This window comes from Apodemus sylvaticus, chromosome 5 (genome assembly GCF_947179515.1).
Source record: "Apodemus sylvaticus chromosome 5, mApoSyl1.1, whole genome shotgun sequence".
Taxonomy (NCBI): Eukaryota; Metazoa; Chordata; class Mammalia; order Rodentia; family Muridae; genus Apodemus; species Apodemus sylvaticus.
In genome coordinates this window covers 13,976,257-14,003,854 of record NC_067476.1, presented here as the reverse complement: position 1 = coordinate 14,003,854, position 27,598 = coordinate 13,976,257, and the positions used below count along the sequence as shown (strand labels likewise).

At 44.7% G+C, this 27,598-nt stretch overlaps 1 protein-coding gene across 1 annotated transcript in view; it reads left to right on the top strand.

The window, feature by feature from the left end:
- LOC127685284 (complement C5) overlaps positions 1-27,598 on the top strand; it is a 79,566-nt gene that overhangs the window by 37,926 nt on the left and 14,042 nt on the right. Inside the window, exons 22-32 of the mRNA XM_052182292.1 lie at positions 925-985; positions 3,993-4,082; positions 6,319-6,531; positions 7,041-7,116; positions 10,281-10,440; positions 11,879-11,974; positions 13,881-14,052; positions 16,645-16,850; positions 18,814-18,966; positions 24,862-24,924; positions 26,276-26,357. Coding sequence (XP_052038252.1) covers positions 925-985; positions 3,993-4,082; positions 6,319-6,531; positions 7,041-7,116; positions 10,281-10,440; positions 11,879-11,974; positions 13,881-14,052; positions 16,645-16,850; positions 18,814-18,966; positions 24,862-24,924; positions 26,276-26,357 — 1,372 coding nt within the window. The remainder of the gene's footprint in view (positions 1-924; positions 986-3,992; positions 4,083-6,318; positions 6,532-7,040; positions 7,117-10,280; positions 10,441-11,878; positions 11,975-13,880; positions 14,053-16,644; positions 16,851-18,813; positions 18,967-24,861; positions 24,925-26,275; positions 26,358-27,598) is intronic.

Sequence of the window (27,598 nt, the reverse complement as noted above, 5' to 3'; positions counted from 1 at the left end):
CAGGCTAAATACTGAATATAAAGAAGTAACAGACATTTAAAGACCTCGCCTTGTAGATTTCCCACTTTATAAATTGATAATAAGCAGGCCCAGGGTATAACAACATCTCATTAAGTATTGTCGGCCCCTCCATCTGCTGATTGGTCTCCTGACATTAAAATTCCACAATTATGGTTTTCTAATTTTAAAATGAAATATTGTTCCACCAAGTGTTACACGGCTACTTTGGCTAGTTCACGACCTCTCGGGTCGTCTGAAGCCATTATTCTTTGGGTTGTTTTGGGCTATGCCATTAACGTCGGCAAATACGTATTTAGCCCGCACCTTGACTTATTGTCTGTAATCCCAGCTACTCAGGAGGCTGAAGCAAGTTTGAGGCCAACACGGGCAATTTACTGAGTCCCTCTTGAAAAGAAAAGCTGTGACGAATCTTTTGTGCAGATTCTTTTGGGCCCTGCGCATTCCTGCGCATGTCTGGTTCACACTAGGAAATGGAGCGGGCTTCTTCGCTTTCAGCCCTGGCTCCGGAGTTTCCTAGCAGCATTAATTACACAGGATAAATTTACCGATCTCCACGTTGGCGTCCTCTGTTATTGTAGCACCTATCTCCCAGAGGTTCATGGGAGCTGAATGAGTTAATGCATACAACGCATTCAGACCAATAACCTGACCTATAAGAACATCTGTTTAAGCGTTCACTCTGATCAATATTCAAATAGCCAGAACCCTTTCATTGCATGTATGCATTGAAGTATTTAAATCCAGTTTGCCTTTTCAGAGAAGGAGGGTTTTTGTTTGTTTGTTTGTTTGTTTGTTTGTTTGTTTTAAACTGGCAAAGTGGACTGGAGAAATTCGATCCAAGGAAATTCATGTCTTATAAATGTAATAATGCCCTTAACGGAATTCTTTCTGGTTTCTCTTTAGCCAGAAGGAGTCAAGAGGGAAAGTTATGCCGGAGTGACTCTGGACCCTAAGGGAATTTATGGTAGGAAAAATGATTTCAATTTTTATGTGTAATCTTTCAGCTACAGACTTAAAATGTAACTTTAATGTAACTGGCTGGGATCTGTGTGAGTAAGGCTAAACAGACACTCGATATAGTCTAGTCATAACGACAGTACCACGGGCTGTTTGATTATAAAAGCCCCTGTCTAAAGAACACCTGAAAACAGGACATTCTACAACTAAAAATCACCATAGGAGACACTGCAGTCAGATGAGTCACTCAGAGTCCTCTGACTTCTCCGTCTCTTCTTCAACTGATATGCTGTGAATCTTCTCAACGCAAGAGCTTTTCACACATTGGGAACTGAATCTTGGGCTAAGTACAGGCTGTTTCTGAAAGTTACCATGGGCTGGGCTAACAATGTTCAGCGGGACAGACTGCTACAGCCCTTGTTAAATTGTTACATCACTGCACTCGGATCCTTTGTCTGCGTTATTTTTACCCTCAAAAAATTCTTTGAAAACATTGCTACCTCTCTGTAACTAAGGAGTAAAGCAACATAAAGACTCTGGGCCCTGCTTATTGGCACAAACAATAACTAAGTTCCTTAAACTCTGTGCCCTGTCATCCTTAGTTCAAACTTCCTAAACACCTCCACTGACTCATTTTAACACGGTATCTTCAGGTCTATTAAGGGCTAAATAACAAAGATACTTCTTGAGGGATGTTCTTGTATCTTTACCAAAGCCAGGTAGCTCACCCACGAGATCTCAGAATTTATCCATAGCATCTTCCTCTCGCCAGGGACTATGCTAAGTACTAGAGCTGGATTTTCACCATGGTGACTTTGATGAGCCCTACAGTTAAGCTGTGGATCTTGCCCCCCCCCCCCCCCGTACTGTACTTGTATAGTGTTAAAACAATAAAAACATCCAGGCATGGTGTTGCATGCCTTTAATTCCAGCACTTGGGAGGCAGAGGCAGGAAGATCTCTGTGAGTTGGAGGCCAGCCTGTCTACAAAACGAGTCCAGGAGAATCAGGGCTCTGTTACATAGAGAAACCTGGTCTCAAAATATAAGTAAAATAAAAACAGATCTTGCATATAAGACTTTAAAAAAAAATCGTGGAAACTTGGCTTTCTGTCAGTATAGCGATAAATAGTTCCATGTTTTGAGGTGTGGTAGGATATTTTAACAATATTTTTATTCTTTAAATTTTCATACATGACTACAATCTCAATCATAGCTAATCCCCACTACCCACCCAACTTCTCTTAAGTCATCTCCTTCCCAAGTACATGTCTTCTTTTAATCTTTGTATTTATTTTCTTCATTTTTAATATTTTAGCACACTGGATCCAATTAGTGTTGCCCATATATTCATGGATATGAGGTCATCTATCAGGGTATAGGTAACTTACCAGTGTCTAACTCCCTAAAGAAAACTGACTCTCCCTTCTTTAGTGGCTCCCAGTTGCCAATACCTTCCTCAGGGAGGAACAGGGTCTGTTGTGTGACAATAGTTTCCCTGGGGTGATTAAGCACACATCCCCTCATCTGCCATAGGGAACCCCCAACAGACCAAAATCAGAACACCATAAATGTTCAACTTGGTGAACCAATGAGTTATACAGGGATATATACTTACCAGAATATGGGTGACGGGTTACTCACAGAGGCAGACATGATTCACAGACAGATGCATCACCAAAGGTCACTTCAGTGTAAGTGACAATTCACAAAGCTGGGAGCATGGAGCACAGCGCACAGCCTGTCGGCAGCTCGACAGGCTGGAGGGTGTGATTTCCCGTTACCTCTGCTCTAAACCTCCTCCGGGAAGCCTGGTTGGTTTCTGCTTCCCCCAGGCAGCCCGTCTCCTTGCAGACTCTTCTTTACAGCTTGGCTTGTCTGAGAGGCTGAAGTTTTTCTCACTTAGCCTGACAGGGAGTGACCCAGTGAATCTGGTCTTCCTGGAACTTCCTGAAGCTACTTTTGAGTCCTGCTTAAGAGCTTCCTGCAGGGTGGAATGTTTCAATCCTAGAGGAAAGTGTTACACAACAGACCTCAGGGGCCTCTCCCTCATCCCTGCAGGACCTTTTAGCCAGCTTGACCGTGAGCACCTAAGCACCCCTGCCCTGGGCTCGTGGACACAGCAGTCGTGTCTCAGCTCACAGACCGCAGTTCACAGAGCTCTTCCCCATGTTCTGGCTCTTACATTCTTTATGCCCCAACTTCCAAGATGTCCCCTGAGCCTAGGAGTCAGGGGTTCATCTCTAGTATTCACAGCCAGTTACTCTTAGCACTTGGGACAATCCTGAGTCTCTGTGTAACCACTAAAACGGTACTATTTATGACATAAAATAGGAAGCGGCTGTAATTTAAAATCCTCTGACACTGACATTCTGAAGCTGTGGAGCTCTGGGCATATAGAAAACTGCTCAAGTCAGACTGGGGATGGGAGGTAGGAAGAATGTTTGTTCACAATTCCCGACAGAGCTCACAGTCAGACAACCCAGAGATTACGTCAGTGGTCTGGGGCATGCTGCCTCTTCCTAGTGGATAGCCTTGATATATGTAAGAGATTTATCTCATTTCTTATAAAAACCAGGAATCTTTATTAAACAAAACACCAAATTCAGTGTTTTGTTTAAGGAAATTATATAAGACTAGGGTTTGGTTAAAATCCTTGACTATTTTTCTCTTTTTAATACTTTAATGTTGTTATTATAAATGTTCTTTATTGTTAAAAATTATTTGTTAGTATATATAATCTAAAAATAGTTTTTTCCATTAAGAACTCTGGGCATGCCAGAGTCAGGGGATACCCAGGGGAACCCTACCCACTCAGAAGAGGAGGGGAATGGGGGAAGGATTGTGGGAGGGGGTGACCGGGAGGGGCAGTGAGCAGGATGTAAAGTGAATAAGTAAAATTAAAATAAAATTTAAAAAAGGAACTCTGGGCAAATCTATTATTATTTATTATTATCATCATCATCATCATCATCATCATCTAATATTATTATCATCATCATCATTATTTTTACAGGTATTGTTAACAGACGAAAGGAATTCCCATACAGGATACCATTAGATTTGGTCCCCAAAACCAACATCAAAAGGATTTTGAGTGTAAAAGGTAAATCGTAAATCCAGTTTATGGGCCGGGAAGGAAGCTCAGTTGATGGAGCAGCAGCCTAGCGTGCATGAAGCCTTGGTATGGTACAGTGGTGCCTGACCGTAACCCTAGCCCTGGGTACGGTGGTGCCCACCCGTGATCCCAGCCGTGGGAGATGGAAGCAGGAAGATCATCCAAAATCAAACGTATCCGTGATTGTTCTTTATTTCGCTTCATCTCCACACGTAGGTTGTCTTCCGGCAGAACTGTCTTCCATTTTCCTCATCTTCAAACACTTGATTCCTTTTCCAACTCCCTTCCCCCAGTATACTTGGAAATTGCCCTGTGAGGATATGGCGCCTCTTGTTAGCCCAGTGACTTCTCTAGGATGGGGTACAGCTGCTTCACACTTAACTTCCCAGGGTCTCAGCCACCAGTCCTGCCCCCACTAAAGACTCTGCAGCCTGCAAATGTCCGTGAGGTAGCAGCACTACTTCCAAGCCTCGGTCCTGGGGAGGTGGGGCTTGCTTAGCCTTTGTGCAGCTACAATGAAACACCAGAGTCTGGAGGTTTATAAAGAACAGGCTCATATTCCAGAGTTTTGCAAGTCCAAGATCAAGATGATGGGTGCCTGGCCACGGTTGTCCCCTGTTCTTACGGCTGCTGCCGTGGTGGGTCACCCTCACACGGCTAAAGGTAGAAGAGCAAAATGGCAGAGGGTGAACAGCTCCCCACACCCTCCAGAAGCGCTGGCCTTCTAACCCTGTTCCCTGTGTGGGTTAGGCTGCAGCAGCTGGAGGGTCAGAGGCGTTCAGACCGGAGCACGGATTCTCTGTTTGCAGGAGGGGCATTATTGATCAGTTACCCAGAAGCTTCCGTCTTTGCAGTGAGGCAACACATCACCAATAGGACAGAATGTCTTGGCTACATTTCATCTCAGATCAAATGTTGCAATCACAGAGTATCAGACCTAGAAATGGCCTTTTTGATCACGTGCGATCTTGATGTTAGACTTACACGAAATTCGCTTGTCCGGGGTCACATAGTATCGCTCTAGATTGAGGGGGTCAGTGCCTTCTCTGTCCTGGCTCTTCTGCCCTGCATCACCTAGGATGGGTTAGTGTGGGTTATGACGTTGGCACCTAAATATGCCGCCATCTGCCTACCACATTACCTTATCTGCCACCAAGACTTCATGCTCCTAATCAAATCCAGCCTTCTCCCCTGGTTTCGGGGACATAGGTAAACTACTTATATTTTTAAAAGAGAGACATTGATCATTTCCTCTTGAGAGTACACTGTTGGGAGCGGATAGCGAGTGGTTGCGTCCACTTGGGTCTCTCTCTCTCTCTCTCTCTCTCTTTTTTTTCATTTTTAAAAATTAGATGTTTTCTTTTTTTTTCTTTTTTCTTTTTTTTTTATTCAATATATTTTTTATTTACATTTCAAATGATTTCCCCTTTTCTGGCCCCCCACTCCCCGAAAGTCCCGTAAGCCTCCTTCTCTCCCCCTGTTCTCCCACCCACCCCTTCCCACTTCCCTGTTCTGGTTTTGCCCTATACTGCTACACTGAGTCTTTCCAGAACAAGGGGCCACTCCTCCGTTCTTCTTGTACCTCATTTGATGTGTGGATTATGTTTTGGGTGTTCCAATTTTCTAGGCTAATATCCACTTATTGGTGAGTGCATACCATGATTGATCTTTTGAGACTGGGTTACCTCACTTAGTATGATGTTCTCCAGCTCCACCCATTTGCCTAAGAATTTTATGAATTCATTGTTTCTAATTGCTGAATAGTACTCCATTGTGTATATATACCACATTTTTTGCATTCATTCTTCTGTTGAGGGATACCTGGGTTCTTTCCAGCTTCTGGCTATTATAAATAAGGCTGCTATGAGCATAGTGGAGTGTGTATCCTTATTACATGCTGCGGAATCCTCTGGGTATATGCCCAGGAGTGGTATAACAGGATCTTCCAGAAGTGAGGTGCCCAGTTTTCTGAGGAACCGCCAGACTGATTTCCAGAGTGGTTGTACCAATTTGCAACCCCACCAGCAGTGTAAGAGTGTTCCTCTTTCTCCACATCCTTGCCAACATCTTCTGTCTCCTGAGTTTTTAATCTTAGCTATTCTGACTGGTGTAAGGTGAAATCTCAGGGTTGTTTTGATTTGCATTTCCCTAATGACTAATGAAGTTGAGCATTTTTTAAGATGCTTCTCCACTATACAAAGTTCCGGGTCTCTTTTTGTTTCAGGACTGCTTATAGGGGAATTCTTGTCCACGGTTCTGAGTAAGGAAGGCATCGACATCCTAACCCACCTCCCCAGGGGCAGTGCGGAAGCAGAGCTCATGAGCATAGTCCCGGTGTTTTACGTTTTCCACTACCTGGAATCAGGGAACCACTGGAACATTTTTCATCCTGATACACTGACTAGAAAACAGAGCCTGCAGAAAAAAATAAAAGAAGGTAAAAAAATTATTACTTTAGACATCATTTTACAGAATTTTAAGCAAATATCTTATTGAATATAATATTTAGATTGTTAAGAATTATGCATATATGATATTATAAAAAAATCTTAATAAGAAAAAAAACATGGCGTGTTTTCTTTCTGAGGCATTTTGGCTTAACTTACCAAATGCGTGGATGAGAAACAAGACACAAGGTCTGGAGAGATGGCACAGTGGTTAAGAGCATTGACTGTTCTTCCTAAGGTCCTGAGTTCAAATCGCAGCAACCACATGGTGGCTCACAACCATTCATAAGTGTCTGAAGACAGCTACCGTGTAGTTACAATAATAAATGAAGTCTTTGAAAAGAAAAAAGACACGGGGTGGGAGCAGAAGGTTCTATTTAATTCCCAAGTAGTTCACACAGTTCCCATGAGAGACCTGGTGTCAGCCACAGAGCTCATGCCACAGAGGGTCTGATCCAACGTGCCCTGAAGTGAAGGGCTGTGCTCTGTCTCCTCTCAGGGATGGTGAGCGTCATGTCCTACAGAAACGCTGACTATTCCTACAGCATGTGGAGGGGAGCAAGCGCTAGTACCTGGTGAGTAACGGATTCATCTTGTGGTTTCACACAGTCCTTGATCCATTCACTAAGAGTAACGGCCATGGGACCCTGGAGATGGCCCGGTGGGTAAAGGCGCCAAGCTGGGTGGCCTGAAGTCCGTCACCAAGACCCACATGGTCTAAGGAGAGAACTAGCTTCCACGAATTGTCCTCATGTCACACATGCACACAGTAAATAATCGATTAATTGAATGAATGGATGGATGGATGGATGGATGGATGGATGGATGGATGGATGGATGGATGGCTTCCGTAGTGAAGCTCTCTTCCATTTGTTCAGACTGACACCCCAGTCCTTCCTCGCGCCTCTCTCTCTCTTATAACCACATCTGATCTAGGTGAGGGGTGTGGATGCATCTTCAAATACATTCTGGGCTTGACTGCCTTTCCCCAGCTTTGGGGCACCATGCTGGCTGCAGCCAGCTTTCTCTGTTCTCCCTCTTCTGGCTTCAGACTTGATCTCCTGTGCTGACACTGAGCACGGAAGCCCCAGTGGCCTCAGGGCTCAGAGCCATTCAGCCGCTTCTCTTCCCACCTAGGGTGAGAACCCACGTTTCCTCACTTCCCTCTCACCGTGCACCTTGCTCTATGCTCCGCTCGAGCCCTGTGGTCCCTTGTTGCTCCCCTAACACACCGGATCATACGTGCTCCCGGCTCAGGGACTGCACTCTCTCCTCCCTCAGTCTGCCAAGCTCCTTCCTGGGTCAAGACTGGATGCCTTCTTTCCCTCGGGGACTTACTGAAAGTTACCTTCTCAAGGTGGCCTCGGCTGTGTCATTCTGTATAAAACCACACCCCACTGCCCCCAGCGCGTCATCCTTCCTCTCTCTGTGCCCCCACAGAATGTGTGCAGTGTGTGGGCAGCTGCGTGAAGTCCTAGGACCTCGGATGTTCAATAAATCTCATTCAGCGAGCAATAGCTTCTGTAATCTTTATAATTTAAGGGAAGACAGTCGGAAGGAGTCAAATGTGTATACAACAGTCAGTTTTCAAAACATGCTCTCCTGCTTTGGCAGGATTCGTAATTTTATTTACCTTTATTGTTTTTGTATCCTCCCTTTGGAAGATACTTAGTTTTAACAAGTATGAAACCAATAACTGGGCGTGGTGCTGCATACTTACAATCCCAGTACCTGGGAGGAAGAGGTAGGAGGAGCATAAGTTCAAAGCTGGGCTGCATCACAAGGTCATAGCCACAAAGAGAGAAAGATAAAACAAGACTTGATGTGTCCAGCACTCCATAGGCCCTGCCGCACGACACACGCTTACGGTCTGCAGTAATTTAGAGTTTTTTGACAGAGCCTTTTTATGTAGCCCTGGCTGGTCTGAAACTTAACTATTTAGATTGGACCAGGAATACAGCCATCCCCCTGCCTCTGCCTTCACAGTGTTAGGATTGCGCATATGTACCACCATTCTCAGCAGGGTACAGTAAGTGAATTTTAGATGTTTTCAAAATTTTCATCCTTGGCTTCTTATTTCTTGTAATCTCTCTTGAACAGTCTCACTTCTGCTGGAGACATCCATCATGTCTATGTAGACGACTCCTTGACCAGTGTCTCTAATGAACTTCTCTTCTGGCCCCAGATCCACATTTCTGGGTGTCTGAATACAAAGAGCGCCAGATCCGATGCATCCCAAAGCCACTACTCTCTTTCTCAAACACACTTTCCGATTCCTCACTGACCCCTCTGTCTCTCACTAAGTCAGAATCATCAGTTGGCTTTAGAGACCCTTCCCTTTAGATCTCTGTCCAGCCTCAGCTCACAGGGCATCCAGGGCTACACAGCAAGACCCTGCCTCAAAATAAAACACAAAAACCCCAAAGATATGAATGGGGGAAAGTCCCAAGGATGGGAAAATGTAAATATTACACTGGTGTTTTAATGCAGTAGAAGCTGTGTGCTAGCTAACGATGTCATGGATTTGCATTTGTTGGTTGGATTATGGATGCCTGTTGAGAGACGGAAGGGGACTCAGAGGAGAGAGTGTTGTTGTTTAACTGTTCTTTTGTGCTTTGAGATTTTTGAAACATTTTGTTCCTGAAATTTTTTTCTTTAAAATACATATTACGAATACAAGTCAAGCTCTTTCCGCTCTCTCTCATCCACTCTCACCTCTCTGCCCCTTGGGCTCTCCTCCCCTCCCCCTCTCTCCACGTGGTCTTGGCCAGCTTCCACTACTCTCTATTCTCTCCCTCCCCCCCCCCTCTCTCTCTCTCTCTCCCTCTCTCTCTCTGCCTCTCTAACTCCCAACCTGAATAAACTCTATTCTATACCAAAAAAAATAAAAAAATAAAAAACCAAATACAAGTTAAAACAGGATTTTTTCCCAAGATAGAGTATCTCTCTATAACCACTCTGGTTGTCCTGGAACTTGCTTTGTAGACCACGCTGGCCTCGAACTCACAAGAGATCTGCCTGCCTCTGTCTCCCATGTACTGGATTACAGGCATGCACCACCACACCTGGCTAAAGCAAAGTTGTTAAGTCAGGAGAAAAGAGAGTCAAAAACAAAAACAAAAATTAAAAAAATAAAAAAAAAAACAAAGGACACGAGAGGGCTTTCAAGAGTGGGCTCTTGGGCAACTAGCGAGGTCGTGAATTCCGTCTTTGGTGTGGGTCTGGCGTGGCTGTTGGTGGGCAGGCGCCACTTTCTGTCTAAGTAGGTGAGATCAGTAACACTTCTTGGGCAGGGAGGGGTTCTGAGTCTACAGCAGAGCCTAACCGGAAGAGAGGCTGCGGAAAGAAGCCAGACCTCAGGGAGGCTCGGACACCAGTGACTTTCCTCCGGTGCATATGGATCAGTGCTTTGAGTCAAAACTGTTCCCTTCCCCTGTGACCTTTGAATGTCACATGGCTTTTTTGTTGTTGTTGTTTTGTTTTTGTTTTTGTTTTTACCAGAAGTCAATTTTTAGCTGAGTGCTGGCTAACAGTGTCTTAAGCAAAGCTGTCCTGCTTAAAGTTGTTGACTGAATGTTTTGAAGATTTTTCAAATATCTTCTCTTGTCACCTTATAAAACAATGACTTACTCTAGAATTGTATGTCCGAATAAAGTCTTCAAATAAACTACTCTGCCACTAGAAAGCCAGGAGAGAGAGACTCAGTGTTCTAAAATCTGTGTGGGGTTTTGTCTTGAAGGCTGACAGCTTTTGCTCTGAGAGTGCTTGGACAGGTGGCCAAGTACGTGAAACAGGATGAAAACTCAATTTGTAACTCTATGCTATGGCTGATTGAGACGTGTCAGCTGGAAAATGGATCTTTCAAGGAAAATTCCCAATATCTACCTATAAAATTACAGGTGAGGAAACCCGATATGTAAATTAACATTAGTTTTATTTACAGTCTCTCATTTTATTCCCATCCTATTATGGGGGGTTAAGGAAGAGGGGAAAATATACAATTGTCCTAGCTTCGCTATCTTACCATGATAAAATGCCCTGACAAAAGCAAGTTCTGTGAGGAAGGGCTTACCTCAGCTCACAGGTACAGGCCATAGCCCGCTGTACCCAGATAGTCATGGCCGCACGATCCAAGCTAGTCAGACCATGAAGAGAGGATGAATGCAGTCTCCCAGGTGCTCAGCTCCCTGTGACCACTCTCCTGTGGTCCAGGACCCCGACCTAGGGAATGATGCTGCCCACAGGGGGCTCATCTTCTCACCAGCAATTACCTACAAAGATGCCACAGGCCAACCTGATCTAGACAATGCAACTCCCTTTCCAAGTGATTTTAGATGGGGTCAGGATGACAATAAGCATAAAAACCAGACATGAAAGGTTTTCAAGTGTGTTATACTTGTTAATGAAAGGAAGGCCCCTTCATTGACAGCAGGGGATCAGTTCTACATTGGTGCACATGTGATGCCTGGGAAATGTAGGAGGGGCAGAAACAGGACCCTGAGTCAACCGCATGTCTGAATCTTTCTTCAAAGTCAACTGTTTGTGTTTATGATATAAAACCTGGTTTAGAATGTGTATTGGGTATATCCCAAATCTTGTGATTATGAACAGTGCTGCAGTAAACATGGGAGTCTTTGAGATCCTAATCCCCACCACCACCAGGTGAAGCTGGTATACCAGTAGTTTCGTTTTGAACTTTTTGGAGACCTCAGTACCATGTTCTATGTGGCTGGGCTAATTTCCCAGCAATGGTACACAGCCGTTCTCTTTCCTGCACACCCTTGGCAACATTCACATCTTATCTTTCTGTCCTATCCATGGCCACAGCCTGTGGTGGTGCCTCCTTGTACTTCTAGTTTGCTTTTCCTATACCTATTATGCCTGGAAATTTTAATTCCAGAGTGGAGGAGTAAGGAGAAATGGAAAGAGAAGAGAGAAAGGAGAAGAAAGGAGAAAAAAGGGTGTGGAATTTATTCAAAGAACCACACCCAAGAGAAGTAGAGTGTGAGTGCACAGATGAGTCTGGAGAGGTAGAACGACTCCGCTGGAGGTCTGACAAGTGTGGCACTGGATCACCCCGAAAGGCCTGTGCGGAGCCTCAGAGAAGATGTGGCGTTTTAATAGGATCTTGAAGGGGGGATGCATGTGGTGAAGAATCATGAGATGGAGCTGACAGATGAGGATGGGGAGTCAGACTAAGGCAGACGTGACAGAGCTCCAGGGTTCTTTGGCAACAGCAAGCATCCAGCAGCACAGTCTGATGTAGAAACATAGAGACACACCCAAAAGAGATATGGACCAGATCTTTCTCTTCTCTGAAAACATTGTTTGTTCTAGGGCACTTCGCCTGTTGAAGCCCAAGAGAAAACTTTGTATCTTACAGCCTTCTCTGTGATTGGAATTAGAAAGGCGATCGACATATGCCCCACAGTGGTAAGTCCAAGTTTGCCTTCCCTAGCCTGGCTTAGCCTACCACAAGCTCAGGGACAGGTAGGGCTCACCAGAGCACACTTCATTTCACACTGCTTTGCACACTATTGGAAACAGCCTTAAGACCCGAATGAAAGGGTTTCCTGACTGGGAGAGATTCCAGCAGGTTGTCTGACCTGTAGACTCATCATGAGATGAGAGTGGACAGAGCTGACACCTTAACCCGGAGACCTCCCATAGCTCAGTTACTGATCACTAAATTATAGTGCTGGGATAGTTAGCGGGGACTGTGGTGGGAGAATGATTCAATGTGTCTAGGTCCCCACTCTCTTTAAATTTAAACTTGCATCTGTGTGTGTGTGTGTGTGTGTGTGTGTGTGTGTGTGTGCGCGCGCGCGCGCGCGCGCGCGTGCCTGCTTGTTCACCTTAGGCCAGAAGGGGATGTCAGATCTCCTGGAACTAGAAATACGGGTAGCTGTGAGCCACCTGCTATGGATGCTAGGAACTGAACTCGGGTCTCCCTCAAGAGCAGCCGGTTCTCATGCCATGCTGAGCCATCTCTCCAGGCCCTGGGTTCCCACTCTCATCTCTGCTCTCATCTCTGCTAAACCTTGCTCCTGCCTTCAGCAGTGTGGAGACTCCCTGGCATCCAGTCAGTTCTAGTGTTTGGGACTGAACTCTTTCATTTGCTTGGAAGCTGGGGAAGTAAAGAGAACCCCTCCTCCTTACACTAGCACAGGAGGGGAAAGATGGGAGATCAGTAACGTGCTTGCCACTGAGGCATGAGGGTCTGAGCCCAGATCCCCAGCGTGACCATCAAAAGTTAGGTAGACATGAACACCACACAACCACAGCCACGTTCCAAGGCGTAGGAAGGCTGAGGCAGGAGGATCCCTGAGACTTGCCGGGCAGCCAGTCTAGCCTATCAGGAAGCTCCAGGTCTGGTGAGAGTCCATGCTGTAAAGAACAAGGCTGTAAAAGCTTCTGAAGGTTCACAGAGATGACAGCCCTTTGTGGAGAGAGCTAGAGACCTGCAACGAGGTCACGGACTCCTGCCTGCAAAGTCGAGGTCAACCAGACATGTCCTGTAAATCAGGCTACACAACTGAGCTGAAATTTCAGTTCCCAATGAGATTTGCTGAACTCGAGTCACAAAAACAAAAGCATTCGTCTTGGGTACTTCCATGAGCACTGGAGATCACACTCAGGAGAAAATAAGCAACAAGAACCAGGTCCCGGCGGGGCAGATGCTGGCTGACACACCCACAGGATGCACAGGCTGATCTAGGAGAGGAGCCCGGCAGGGTGCCAGCAGGCTTTCCCTGGCCCCTCCCATAGCAGCTCTCTGGCAATCTCAGAACGTGACAGGAACTCTTCCTAGGCATTTGGAGGGCCAGAGAGCCCCGGCAGCTCTGGTTCTTCTGCCGCTTTGGTTCTGTTCTGTTTTGCTTGGATATACTCCTTTCTAACCCGAGACTGTCTCAGTTCTGATGACACAGGATGGAAATCCTGTCTGTACTGGTGCTTCTCCCCAGGGGCCGGGCCAGTGATGAATTAGAAACTCAAGGGACTTCTCAATGGAAACGAGAACTCAATAACAAAGCATAGGCCAAACTGGACACCCCCGTGGTTTCTTCTAAGATAGTCTTCACCCCTTCTCTCTAAAGGATTTTCTTCATTGGTTGTATTCATAGGTCTCCAAGGTCTTCATATCCCACACCTCGCAACCTCCCCCTTCCCCCCTTCCCCCTCCACTCTTCCACCTCCCCTACTTTCCAACCCTTCCCACCTCCCCCACCTCCCTCATTCTCCCACCCAGCGATATGTCAGCACCTTTAGAGTTGCTCTCATCAATTTACAGGCTGATGTTGGAAAAGGAAAGTTAATTGTCTTCTGCTCTTGCTTCTAGAAAATCCACACAGCGCTAGCTAAAGCTGACTCCTTCCTGCTTGAGAACGCCCTGCCATCCAAGAGCACCTTCACACTGGCCATTGTAGCCTACGCTCTTTCCCTAGGAGACAGAACCCACCCGCGGTTTCGTTCGATTGTGTCAGCCCTGAAGAGGGAAGCTTTGGTTAAAGGTAGGACTTGCTCCACACAGTTGCTCAACAGGCGCTGACTGAGCCCTGAAGGTCTGCACTTCCGAGGGCAGTGAAAGCAGAGGAAGATGTCATCCCTGTCCACAGGGAACTAACCATCACGCCAGAGGGTGATGGGTCCTGCTACTCGAATCATTATTCACTCAGAAAAGTCCTCTTCACTCATTCAACACAGAGGTGTTAAGCATCCTTTGCATTCTTCCTATGTCTGGGCACTGTTCTACACTCAAGGGACAAGTCAACAAATATAACCAGAGCTGAATAAATCTAAGCTGCCTGGGTGTGGTAGTGCACTCCTGTAATCCCAACATTGGAGAAACTGAGGCAGGGGGATTGAGAGTTCCAGACAAGACAAAACAAAAAGAAACAAAACATCCAGGGCCAGCAAGATGGCTCAGTAAGGAGAGTGGCTTGCTGCTGCCCAGCCTGACAAGCTGAGTTCAGTCACCGAGACTGGTGGGAGGGGAGACCGGGCTCCTGCAGGTGGTCCCCTGACTCCCACAAGCATGCCGTGCACAAGTGCACCCGCTTCCATACACATACAATAAGTAAAGTTTACATTATGCAACTGGGCGTAAGCCACAAGAAGATGATAGAGCAGAGAGCCAGTGTATTCAGAGAAATGTTTTCCCATTGCATCAGAGTATATTGACATGAACCTAAGTACCATGGCCATGGAGACCATGAGGTACATAATGTCACATGTGGTCTGCCGTTGGCCAAAATATCATTGTGCAGCATATAACTGTATTTAGGTGTAAATATGAAAGAAGAAGCAAGTGTCAAGGCTATAGAGAAGGATGTTTCTGGAAGAGAAACAGCGTGTGCAAATGTCCTGTGGCCTGATCATTCCTGGTGCTTCAGTAGCAGCATGGAGGCCAATGGGGTGCCCAGCAGTAAGAAGAAGAGCAGGGAAGGAGAGGTGAGGGAGCAGTGGAAGGCAGGGTGGGACATTAGGGGTCAGTAGAGGGTCTCCATGATTATGCAAACAGTTTTGCAATGGTTAAAGTGCCTGTCTTGGTGCATGTTCTGTTACAATGGCATACCAGAGACAGGAAAAGGAAAGAGATTCCTTTTAACCAATGGCTCTGGGAATCCAAGCACACAGCCCAGCATCATGGTGGCTTCTGGTGAAGCCCTCATGGTGGAAAGGAAAGAAGACACTCTGGGGAGACAGAAGAGAGGACTGAACTAGAGTAACTAACCTATACCCCCCAGAAAAGCACCCACTTATCTGTCCTCATGACCCGGGCTCTTTCTATCCAACACTGGTTCAGAGAGAGCTAACCAGCATAAGCCACAGCAGAGCCCGGGCAAGCAGATGAATTGAAGCTGGAATTGGCCTGTGCCGCCTCCACTTCCCAAATCATGTTGTCCAGGGCAGGGCTGCCTGTCTCGGGCACAGCAGGCTCTAACTTGCACTCTGAGCCTCCAGAAGCCACTGAGCCAACGAGTGTGTGACCTGACTTACTGTCACTGGGAGGCAGTAGTGGCTGTCGGCGTGGCTGGCAGCTCTGAGCCTTGTACCAGTCCGAGTATTTTAAACATTAAACAAGTTTTATGTGAGGTTTCTGACTGTCTACAAAATGTCACCTTTGTCATCATTTAAAAATGTCTAAGTTCTAACTCCTCGAAACCACTTCTTTGATGCTTCGGAAATAGCACAAAAATGTCTTGGGGAATTATAAATTGCATTATAAAATCATACACTTTAAAAGCTAGGGGAGGAACTGAATAATTCAAATAATATTTAAAAACCTAAATAAACCTTTCATTTTAAGTATGGTGAATCTGAGTAGGAGCAGGATAAAAATATATCTTGTCAGAAGATTAAAAATCATATGATAATTGATTGTAATGAGATACCTCAAAATTATATTAACCTTCCAAAAATATCTTACCTTACTATTTAAAAAAGATTTATTCCAAGAAAGGTTTGCAGTGATTGCTTCATGTTACTGGAGCAGCAGCAAATAGAAGTTACAATCTGTGTTATGGGGAATGCTGCACATAGGAAAACATGGGTGTTTTCCATCATGAGGAGAGATCTGGGGTTCACCTCACACGCTCCATGCTATGATATTTTTTTCCTCCAAGGAGAAAGATATTATGTCAAGTTTGTTCTACCAATGTGAATAACAATAATCCTTCATCTATGGATCGTGTTTGCTGGCCTATAAATTCTTTCTCCTGTGTATCTCTCAAGACTTTCACCAAATGGAAGTGAATATTATTAGGAGACTGGGTCCCACAGAACTAATAAACTTCCTGGATTGATCAAGTCAGTTAATAGGAGAGGATAGAGGCTAGAGACAGATAGCCGGGTTTGCTAAGTCTCAACAGGCTGGCTGCTCCACTGTCAGACTGGATGTATTCCCTGACATGTGTGGCCAGCCTTCTACAATGGGGACGAAGGACACTGTATTATGGGATCTTACTTTTTCTTGGCCACCTTGGTGAAGTTCTTACAGAGAAGAGAACCTTCTAGAAGTGAGAGAGCAGTCACGACGTGCTAGGATTGCATCAGGTTCCCATTTTTTACTTTTACTGAGGAATGTTCTGTGTTGACCTCAGGTGATCCACCCATTTACCGTTACTGGAGAGACACTCTCCATCGCCCTGACAGCTCTGGGCCCAACAGCGGCACAGCAGGTATGGTAGAAACCACGGCCTATGCTTTGCTTACTAGCCTGAACCTGAAGGAGATGAATTACATCAACCCAATCATCAAGTGGCTATCTGAACAGCAGAGGTATGGAGGCGGCTTTTATTCCACCCAGGTAACATGTCCTTAATGTGTCCTTAGCATGTCCTTAGTGTGTTCTTAGCATGTTCTTAGCCTGATCCATGTTCTTGTTTCCCAGATACACCTTTTACTCTCATTCTGGCCTCCATGTCTCTTTCTAACAAATCAGCTGCCTGCCGTAGGTACAAATCAAGTCTAGAATCATAGGACCCTGGAGGTTATCAAATACATTTTATGTTCTGACCACTGTTATGCAGTTGGATAACGCACGGTCATGTATTACATAACAATGCTTTGGTCAATTGCAGACCACAAATATGGTGACTTATAAAATTATAACAGAGCTAAAAACTTCCTATTGCCTACAACTAGATTTGTGGCTGTCTCAACATTGTTTATAACACATTACATGTTTGTGCTAGTGCTGATGTGAGCAAACCTACTGCCCCGCCCATCACATACACATGTAACACCTAAAACTACGTGCAGTGACACTTGGCAGGGATGCAGGCAACTACATTACAGGCTTGTGTGTTTATTTGGGGTTTCTATGGATTAAACACAGGATCTCTCAGCTAAAAAGCACACGTTCCACATCCAAACACATCCCCATCCATACACCCTAACTTGTCCTTATTGAGAATGTATTCATTCTGCTTCTAAAAGGGAATTATACTAATACATGCATGTTTCAGAAGCAGCACACTCAGGTGTCATGTTCACTGGGTCTCTTGTTTGTGATTGACTTGTAGTACCCAGGTTTGTGTGAGCACACTCAGTGATGCTTACACAATTATAAACTTGCCCAGAAATCCATTTTTAGAGCATGCTCTGTCTTGAAGTAGTTCACAACTATGAACCGTGTTTAAAGTTGAGCTCCGATGTTAACATCTTTGCCCTCTAGATGTTTAAATAATGGTAGTTTGTCTGTGTAAGACGTGCAAGGGTTTCTCTAGATTAATATAGTGGTTGTCTAATGGGTTTTATTGAGAAGACAGCTAAAGTTAGCAGGAAAATGTGCTCTATTGATTAGCAGTGCTGCTAGAGACACAGGAGAGGCCAGTCATTTAGTATCTAGTCAACAGTTACTCATATTATAGAAGAAGATCCAGAACGATACAGTTTGTTCAAGTATTTCTTCCTCAAACACTGTTCGAAGAACAGCCAAGAATGTGTCCCTACTAAATGCAATGTCTCAGTCGTGGCTATGGTGGGATAACATCGCTGAGTAATTTATAATTAATAAACGCATATTAGCTCGTGTTTCTCAAGGATGGAAAGACCAAGACTGAGGGACCACAATTGGCTGCATTGTGTACCATCCCAGGAAGAACAAAGGGGAGGAGAAAGAGGAGAAAGAAGAACAGAGAGTGGGGAGGGAGGAGGGGGGAGGGGAGAGGAGAGGGGAGGGGCAGAATCATTCTTTTATAAGGATAATGGCATTTACCTACTTGTGAAGAAGACAGCAATCAAGTAACTATAAACAACAGTATTCTAAACTGAGGGGCAGGAAATGAACATGAAGACGATCAGGAAGGGACAGCTTTGGGCCTCACTGTGGGGTGGCTAAGCTGAGACAATGGGGCAAAAAAGAAACAATCCTACAGAATCAGCGGCAGTTTTCAGTGACTTGCCCAAGCATATGTGTACTGCCTACATATGGATCCCAGACCTGAGGCCATACTTCCTTCCTCTTCCTGCTGAAAGCAATGTCCTCCCAGCAGAGGAGAGCGACCTCCCTTATGCCTCCCCCAATTGCCCCTCAACCTGCTTCACTCAGTCAGCTAAAGTTTCCTCTCCCGACAGTGCTGCCTATCATCTCCCAAGAAGGGAATTTGTAGAGTTGGGTGCGCGTAAGTGTTGGGAGGCGGAAGTAAAAGCATTTCACGTTTAAGTCTATGTATCAGGGTCCCATTCTCAAGGAGATGGGTCTGTCTGTGAGCCGAGCACGAGCAAATGAACTAAATGTGCCTTTGTGCCTTGTGGACTATCGCTAGGATACGATTAATGCCATCGAGGGCCTGACAGAATATTCACTCCTGGTTAAACAACTTCATTTGGATATGGATATCAACGTCTCCTACAAACACAAAGGTGATTTCTACCAGTATAAGGTGACAGAGAAGAATTTCCTTGGGAAGCCAGTGGAGGTAAATTTTTACAATATTTTGCAAACAGATGAGACCATTTAAGCCATCCCTTCCGTTCTTACTGTATGAGTGCTTTTATTCATTGTTTAAACAAGTATTGAGTACCTCCTGACTACTAATCAGGGATCCTATTATATCATCATCACTGGTGATTCAAGAGTAAAACACAAAGAACTCAAGTTCTGGGGCAGGACAGTCATTTAAATAAGCAAGAGTTCTGAAACACTTCTGTGGAAGTGGAGAGGGGGACTCCTGATCCAGGCTGACATGTTCTATATAGGGGAGGGCTTAATATGTCCATGTCTATAGGCTATATCTGGAAGCATCAGAACGGGGTAGCCAGGTAAAGAACAATCATCATATTTAACAGCACACAAAAAAAGTACCATTGAAGAGACATGAAACACATGTTCGTCACCTGCTGCTGGTCCCTTTTACCCCTGGCCTGGCACACGGACTGCAGCTAGCTTGGACTGTAGCTAGGTCTGGGTCTCTAGACTCCTTGCTCCAGGTCTTTTTCCAAAGCTAGATTATTTTTTAAATGGAAAACTCTAAAGGCTTATGAAAGTTTTCCAAAGAAAAAGATACATTAGGCAAAATATATCCTATATTATTATGGTTGACAGTCTACAGTCAACAGTTTGATGCACATTTTTCTACTTACCGTGAGTGAATTTAGTGCATTTGACAGCTAAGCAAATGGAAATAGTCCTCACTAGCTACATGCCCTACAGATCCGTGCTTGTCAGAGTAAAGAGATATGAGAAATAAAACTTAGGTGAAAATCATGAACCGGTGGCTCATAGGAAAGTAATAATATAATAACAATAATAAGGACATGGTCATAGACAAAAATCTATGCCAATAATTAATGATCTAAACATTTCAAATACATATCTGATTTCCAACTTCCTTTTAAAAAATCAGTTCTGACAACAGGGCTATAGACATTAGACATGACCTTTCTTCTCTTTTAAATAATTAGTTTTTATTTCATGCGCATTGGTGTTTTGCCTGCATCAGACCCCCTGAAACTGGAGTTACAGGCAGTTATGTGCTACCACGTGGATCCTGGGAATTGAACCCAGGTCCTCTGGAAGAGCAGCCAGTGCCCTTGACCACTGAGCCATCTCTCCAGTCTAGGGCATGGCTTTTTCCATCTGTACCAGTCACATGAAATATGCATATCCATTTATGTCCATATTTTCTCTCCCTCTGGGTGGCATGCCATGGCCTCTAGGTTGAGAATATGTCTCTTGCCCAAGGGAGCATTTAGAAATGACCAGAGACACAGATTAGGACTCTAAGCTCTAATGAGGGGCTATGGGTCTGAGCGGCATAGCAGGGCTGTAGCCTATTTTCATATCCTGTGCTGTGATGAAAATACCCAACAAAAAGCAATGTATGGGAGAAAAGGTTTAACTCATAGTTCCGGGATACAATCCATCATTGCATGGAAAGTCAAGGAGGCGGAGCTTAAAGCGCTTACTCCTGCCTGTAATCCAACCGGAACTAGAGTGAGTGTGGGAACACTTACATTCAGCTCACTCGCTATAGTTTTCTCAGTCTAGCACCTAGAGAAAGGTGCTGCCCACAGTAGGCGGGCCTTTCTGTATAAATTAGCACAATTAAGGCTTGCTCTACAGACTTGCTCACAGCCAACTCAATACAGACCGATGTAGTCCCTCATTGAGATGCTATTTGTGGGTGATAATGATGTCACGCTGACCTCTAAAATGAGCCACCGCATCCTCCTTTGAGTAGGCAGAATGACTTCTCTCCTTAGGAGTAATGCTGTGAGAGTCCTTTTGCCATCTTAAAAAAGCTCAACCTCAATGTAGATGCTCCCACATGAAACCTGTGCTGCCGGCTTGTCTAGCTTGGAACTCTCTCGGGCAGCTTTCCCTAATAGGGGCCACATGAAGCGATAAGGTAGGTAGTTGACTAGTAGGCATGGGCACGCTAGTCAGAGTGCAGTTAAATCTGGTCTCTAATGTTGAGAGGTAGGGGAGCAGGGATGGGGTACAGTACAGTGCACAGCATTTCCTAGACTCACTGAAAGCTTTTCTCATCCGGCATCTGGAAGCACCCGTTCCCTGAGTAACCGCTGCTATATCCTGTCAGGGAGATCAGGAAAGGTGATCTATTTCCCTGGGTTTACTAAAAGTTGAAGGAAAGATTGGCAAACGTAAATGTGCACTAAGCCCCCTTTGCATCATCGTGCCAGGCAAAGAGACGTGCACAAGGCAAGTGTGGAGAGTGAGGGCTGAGTCTCCAACCTTGATCCAAGCCGTTCCTTCTGTAATGTCCCTGAAGGACTGAACGTGGGGGTGACCGGGTGTCTCTAGGGAGGACCGTTGTTTAGCTGAACCCGTGTCTTCTTTTCTCTCAGGCATGGGAAGAAGAACAGCAAGCAGATTTTTAGCAGGATTATGTGGGGTAGCCAGAGGCTTGGGGTAGAGTTACAGAGCCTTGGGGTGGGGCACCTGGGCAGGGCTTAAATAAGCACAAGCCAGTCAGAAGCAGGGGAGATGCACCATCAAGAAGTGGAAAAGAAGTTGAGCATTTTTAAGATGCTTCTCCGCCATCCGAAGTTCTTCAGGTGAGAATTCTTTGTTTAACTCTGTACCCCATTTTTAATAGGGTTGTTTGGTTTTCTGGAGTCTAACTTCTTGAGTTCTTTATATATATTGGATATTAGCCCTCTATCTGATGTAGGATTGGTGAAGATCTTTTCCCAATTTGTTGGTTGCCTATTTGTCCTCTTGATGGTGTCCTTTGCCTTACAGAAACTTTGTAATTTTATGAGGTCCCATTTGTCAATTCTTGATCTTAGAGCATACGCTATTGGTGTTCTGTTCAGAAACTTTCTCCCTGTACCGATGTCCTCAAGGGTCTTCCCCAGTTTCTTTTCTATTAGCTTCAGAGTGTCTGGCTTTATGTGGAGGTCCTTGATCCATTTGGATTTGAACTTAGTACAAGGAGACAAGGATGGATCAATTCACATTCTTCTGCATGCTGACCTCCAGTTGAACCAGCACCATTTGTTGAAAAGGCTATCTTTTTTCCATTGGATGTTTTCAGCCTCTTTGTCGAGGATCAAGTGGCCATAGGTGTGTGGGTTCATTTCTGGATCTTCAATCCTGTTCCATTGATCCTCCTGCCTGTCACTGTACCAATACCATGCAGTTTTTAACACTATTGCTCTGTAGTATTGCTTGAGGTCAGGGATACTGATTCCCCCAGACTTTCTTTTGTTGCTGAGAATAGTTTTAGCTATCCTGGGTTTTTTGTTATTCCAGATGAATTTGATAATTGCTCTTTCTAACTCTGTGAAGAATTGAGTTGGGATTTTGATGGGTATTGCATTGAATCTGTATATTGCTTTTGGCAAAATGGCCATTTTAACTATATTGATTCTACCGATCCATGAGCATGGGAGGTTTTCCCATTTTTTGAGGTCTTCTTCCATTTCCTTCTTCAGAGTCTTGAAGTTCTTGTCATACAGATCTTTCACATGTTTGGTAAGAGTCACCCCAAGATACTTTATACTGTTTGTGGCTATTGTGAAGGGGGTCATTTCCCTAATTTCTTTCTCAGCCTGCTTATCCTTTGAGTATAGGAAGGCAACTGATTTGCTTGAGTTGATTTTATAACCTGCCACTTTGCTGAAGTTGTTTATCAGCTGTAGGAGTTCTCTAGTGGAGTTTTTTGGGTCACTTAGGTAGACTATCATGTCATCTGCAAATAATGATAGTTTGACTTCTTCCTTTCCAATTTGTATCCCTTTGGCCTCCTTATGTTGTCTAATTGCTCAAGCTAGTACCTCAAGTACAATATTGAAAAGATAAGGAGAAAGGGGGCAGCCCTGCCTAGTCCCTGATTTTAGTGGGATTGCTTCAAGTTTCTCTCCATTTAGTTTGATGCTGGCTACCGGTTTGCTGTATATTGCTTTTACTATGTTTAGGTATGGGCCTTGAATTCCTGTTCTTTCCAAGACTTTAAGCATGAGAGGATGCTGAATTTTGTCAAATGCTTTTTCAGCATCCAATGAAATGACCATGTGGTTTTTTTCATTGAGTTTGTTTATGTAGTGGATTGCATTGATGGATTTCCGTATATTGAACCAACCCTGCATTCCCGGGACTTTAGGGAAATGCAAATCAAAACAACCCTGAGATTTCACCTTACACCAGTCAGAATGGCTAAGATTAAAAATTCAGGAGACAGCAGGTGTTGGAGAGGGTGTGGAGAAAGAGGAACACTCCTCCACTGCTGGTGGGGTTGCAAATTGGTACAACCACTCTGGAAATCAGTCTGGCGGTTCCTCCGAAAACTGGGCATCTCACTTCCAGAAGATCCTGCTATACCACTCCTGGGCATATACCCAGAGGATTCCCCACCATGTAATAAGGATACATGCTCTACTATGTTCATAGCAGCCCTATTTGTAATTGCCAGAGGCTGGAAAGAACCCAGGTATCCCTCAACAGAAGAGTGGATGCAAAAAATGTGGTATATGTACACAATGGAGTACTATTCAACCATCAGAAACAATGAATTCATGAAATTCTTAGGCAAATGGATGGAGCTAGAGAACATCATACTAAGTGAGGTAACCCAGACTCAAAAGGTGAATCATGGTATGCACTCACTAACAAGTGGATATTAACCTAGAAAACTGGAATACCCAAAACATAATCCACACATCAAATGAGGTACAAGAAGAAAGGAGGAGTGGCCCCTTGTTCTGGAAAGACTCAGTGAAGCAGTATTCAGCAAAACCAGAACGGGGAAGTGGGAAGGGGTGGGTGGGAGGACAGGGGGAGAGAAAGGGGCTTACCGGACTTTCGGGGAGTGGGGGGCTAGAAAAGGGGAAATCATTTGAAATGTAAATAAAAAATATATCGAATAAAAAAAGTAGAATAAATATACATTAAAAAAAACAGAGTAGAGTATGTATATTTCACAACTTGTAGGAATTAAATCAACTATTCACCAAAAAAAAAAAAAAAGTGGAAAAGAGGGGCTGGAGAGATGGCTCAGTGGTTAAGAGCACTGACTGCTCTTCCAGAGGTTCTGAGTTCAAATCCCAGCAACCACATGGTGGCTCACAACCATCTGTAATGGATTCAAGGCCCTCTTCTGGTGTGTCTGAGGACAGCTATGGTGCACTCAAACACATAAATAAAGTAAAATCAAAAATGAAAGAGAGGTGCAAATGGGAGATAGTAGAGAACCAGACACATATTGTGGCCACTTCAGAGCCTTGCATCTCACATCTCAGTGCTTATGAAAATAGACCCCACTGGCACATGAGATGCTGAGTCTTCAACTAGACTCCAAAAGAAATTTGTTCACTTAGAAAGGGAAATAAGTATCTGGTTTCACAATGAATATATATGTGTGTGTGTGTATATATACACGCACACATATATATAACACACATATAAATTATACATATATACATATATACATTATATATATTATATATATAATTAGTGAGCATCTAGCTTCATATAGAATGTATTTTATGTATTTTTATAAATATATATGTTATACATATTTTACATAGAATATATATGTATGCACACATAAATACATACATATATGTGTATACACACACACATATATACATGTATGTATGTATATATATATCCCTCTGCTTTGTTGCTTTGGTTGGCTTGCTAAGGAGAGGCGCATCCTGTCACAGGTGAAAGGCAGGGGTGGAGGTCATAGCATCCTTCAGAGCCTGCTGTGTGCAGATCTTCAGTGTCATCCACTTAGTTTCACAAGATCCAACAGAGGAGGCTGGCAAGCCCCTGCCGCCCCAACTCTTTTCCTGGCTCTGTCAGATGAAGAATGAAAGCATGGTTTCTCTGTCCATCCCTGCAGGTACCTCTCAACGATGACCTCATTGTCACCACAGGCTACAGCAGCGGCCTGGCCACAGTACATGTGAGTATCTGATGGGTGCTGAGGAAAACTGTGTGTCTAGGTAACTCAGAAAAAAAATACTTTCCTCAAAGTCACAGAAATATGACTTGGATCGCCATGGCTAAAGTAGGATTCACTTGTCTAATTCTTTTAGATGTCTTAACCATTCTCATGATTTATCTTAGATAACTGGTGATCCTCGTATGCATACCCTCTATGCATTTGTGGGAATTTTTATATTTTGCATATATCATGTCCTGCATCATGACCTTTCTGCCAACAAATGGCTACCTATGTTACAGTCACGTAAGGCTACAACAGCTAGTGATGTCATACTGTCTTAGTCTGTATAAATTTATTCTATGATGTTTGATCAATGAAATCTTTGCCTAACAAAGATGTATGTATACCTAAGGCAACTTGGAAAATATCCACATTGTCACACAGTATGATCTGTAAATTTTACAATTTTGTGTGTGTGTGTGTGTGTGTGCGCGTGTGTTCATGAGGCACATGGCATATGTGTCGTATGATTTGCCATATAGTTGTCTCATTTATTTACTCGGTGTCTTTGGGGGTGGATGTCCTTTGCTCTTTCAGTGTAACCACACAGCTTAGAGCTGCACACCCTGAGCAGAGATCACGTCGATGCTTCTGATTATGCTCCTGCTTTTTGCATGTTTGTTGCTTGAAGGACTGTCTATGAGATGGTGCACAGGAAAGTGGGTTGTCTGGTTTTCCCTCCATTCTGGTTACTGTCAGTGTATCTATTTTTCACAGTATCCTACTCATCCAAATGTTTCCAGGGACTTGTTTGCCTTGAAGTGTAGAGCAGTCAGCTCTTCCTAGGCTAGCTGAGACTAGAATAAGAAGTAAATCTCTTGGCCCAGGGAGCTAGCCTGCACACAGTGAGGTGTGTTAGCCCAGGGAGCTAGCCTGCACACAGTGAGGTGTGTTAGCCCAGGGAGCTAGCCTGGACGCAGTGAGGTGTGTTAGCCCAGGGAGCTAGCCTACACGCAATGAGGTGTGTTAGCCCAGGGAGCTAGCCTGCACACAGTGAGGTGTGTTAGCCCAGGGAGCTAGCCTGCACACAGTGAGGTGTGTTAGCCCAGGGAGCTAGCCTGCACACAGTGAGGTGTGTTAGCCCAGGGAGCTAGCCTGGACGCAGTGAGGTGTGTTAGCCCAGGGAGCTAGCCTACACGCAGTGAGGTGTGTTAGCCTGCAGAACAGGGTGTTAGCATTAGACTGTGCTTGGCCAAGAGTCATCATTTGGGTTTTTCTGGTTCTTCGAATCTCTAGCACAGTCCTGCCAACAGCCTTTCCATTTTCCCATTTTTACATGGACTCTTCTTGTTTCTGTATCCAAACACAGGTAAAAACCGTGGTTCACAAAACTAGTGTCGCTGAGGAATTCTGCAGCTTTTACTTGAAAATTGATACCCAAGATGTTGAAGGTAAGACAGCCAAATGTGTGCAGTGTTTTAGCTACACATTAAAAATGTCAAGCAGAGAGTGTCCCTAATTAGGAAACATGTGCTTGTGCAAAAAAAAAAAAAAAAAAACACAAAAGTTCTTCATCTAGTAGGCTGGCATCCAAGTAAACTTTACTACCATTTATTACAGTAGATGTGATAATTTTATATACCATTTTAATTACCATTACAAATGAATATCAAATGATAGAGCAGCTAAACTGAATGCATTTGGAGCTGCTATTTTGTAATTGGTGCTTTTAAAGAATGGAGCGGGTTGTGCAGAATGGAGCGGGTTGTGCAGAATGGAGCGGGTTGTGCAGAATGGAGCGGGTTGTGCAGAGTGTAGCGGGTTGTACAGAATGGAGCGGGTTGTACAGAATGGAGCGGGTTGTGCAGAATGGAGCGGGTTGTGCAGAGTGGAGCGGGTTGTACAGAGTGGAGCGGGTTGTACAGAATGGAGCGGGTTGTACAGAATGGAGCGGGTTGTACAGAACGGAGCGGGTTGTGCAGAATGGAGCAGGTTGTGCAGAATGGAGCGGGTTGTGCAGAGTGTAGCGGGTTGTACAGAGTGGAGCGGGTTGTGCAGAATGGAGCGGGTTGTACAGAATGGAGCGGGTTGTGCAGAGTGGAGCGGGTTGTGCAGAGTGGAGCGGGTTGTGCAGAGTGGAGCGGGTTGTACAGAATGGAGCGGGTTGTGCAGAGTGTAGCGGGTTGTACAGAGTGGAGCGGGCTGTAAGGCTCAGGGCTGCTTTTACTTCCAGTTGTGTAAGGATTCTATTACAAGAACCCTCCTCTCCCAGGTTTCTTTCTAACCTCATTCACTCCTCCCTGCCCACTTTGTCCTTGCTGTTTCTCTAGTACTCATTGTCTTTTTTTTAAATGTGCTTCCCCCACCTTTCTTGAAATATGCAACCTCCCCGTGCCTCTGCGAATCGGCCTGAGCGTCCATGTCCAAAGCCGAGTTCACCTGCACGCCCCTGCCCTCCTCCTCTGACCTTCGCTCCAGGGTGACAATGCCCTCTGATAGCTTCCTCATCAGTAACTGGGGCCTGTTCCTTCGGGAAATTTCTACTGTGGTTAGTAGCTTTCAGATCTCCACAAATGTCAACCTCCAGATCACAAATCATGCTTCGGTGTGTTTAAAGACTTTCTCATTAACAATTCTGTCAGAGCACGCTCCAAAACAACTTTTCTAAAATGTACTTCCTACTTTGTGATTT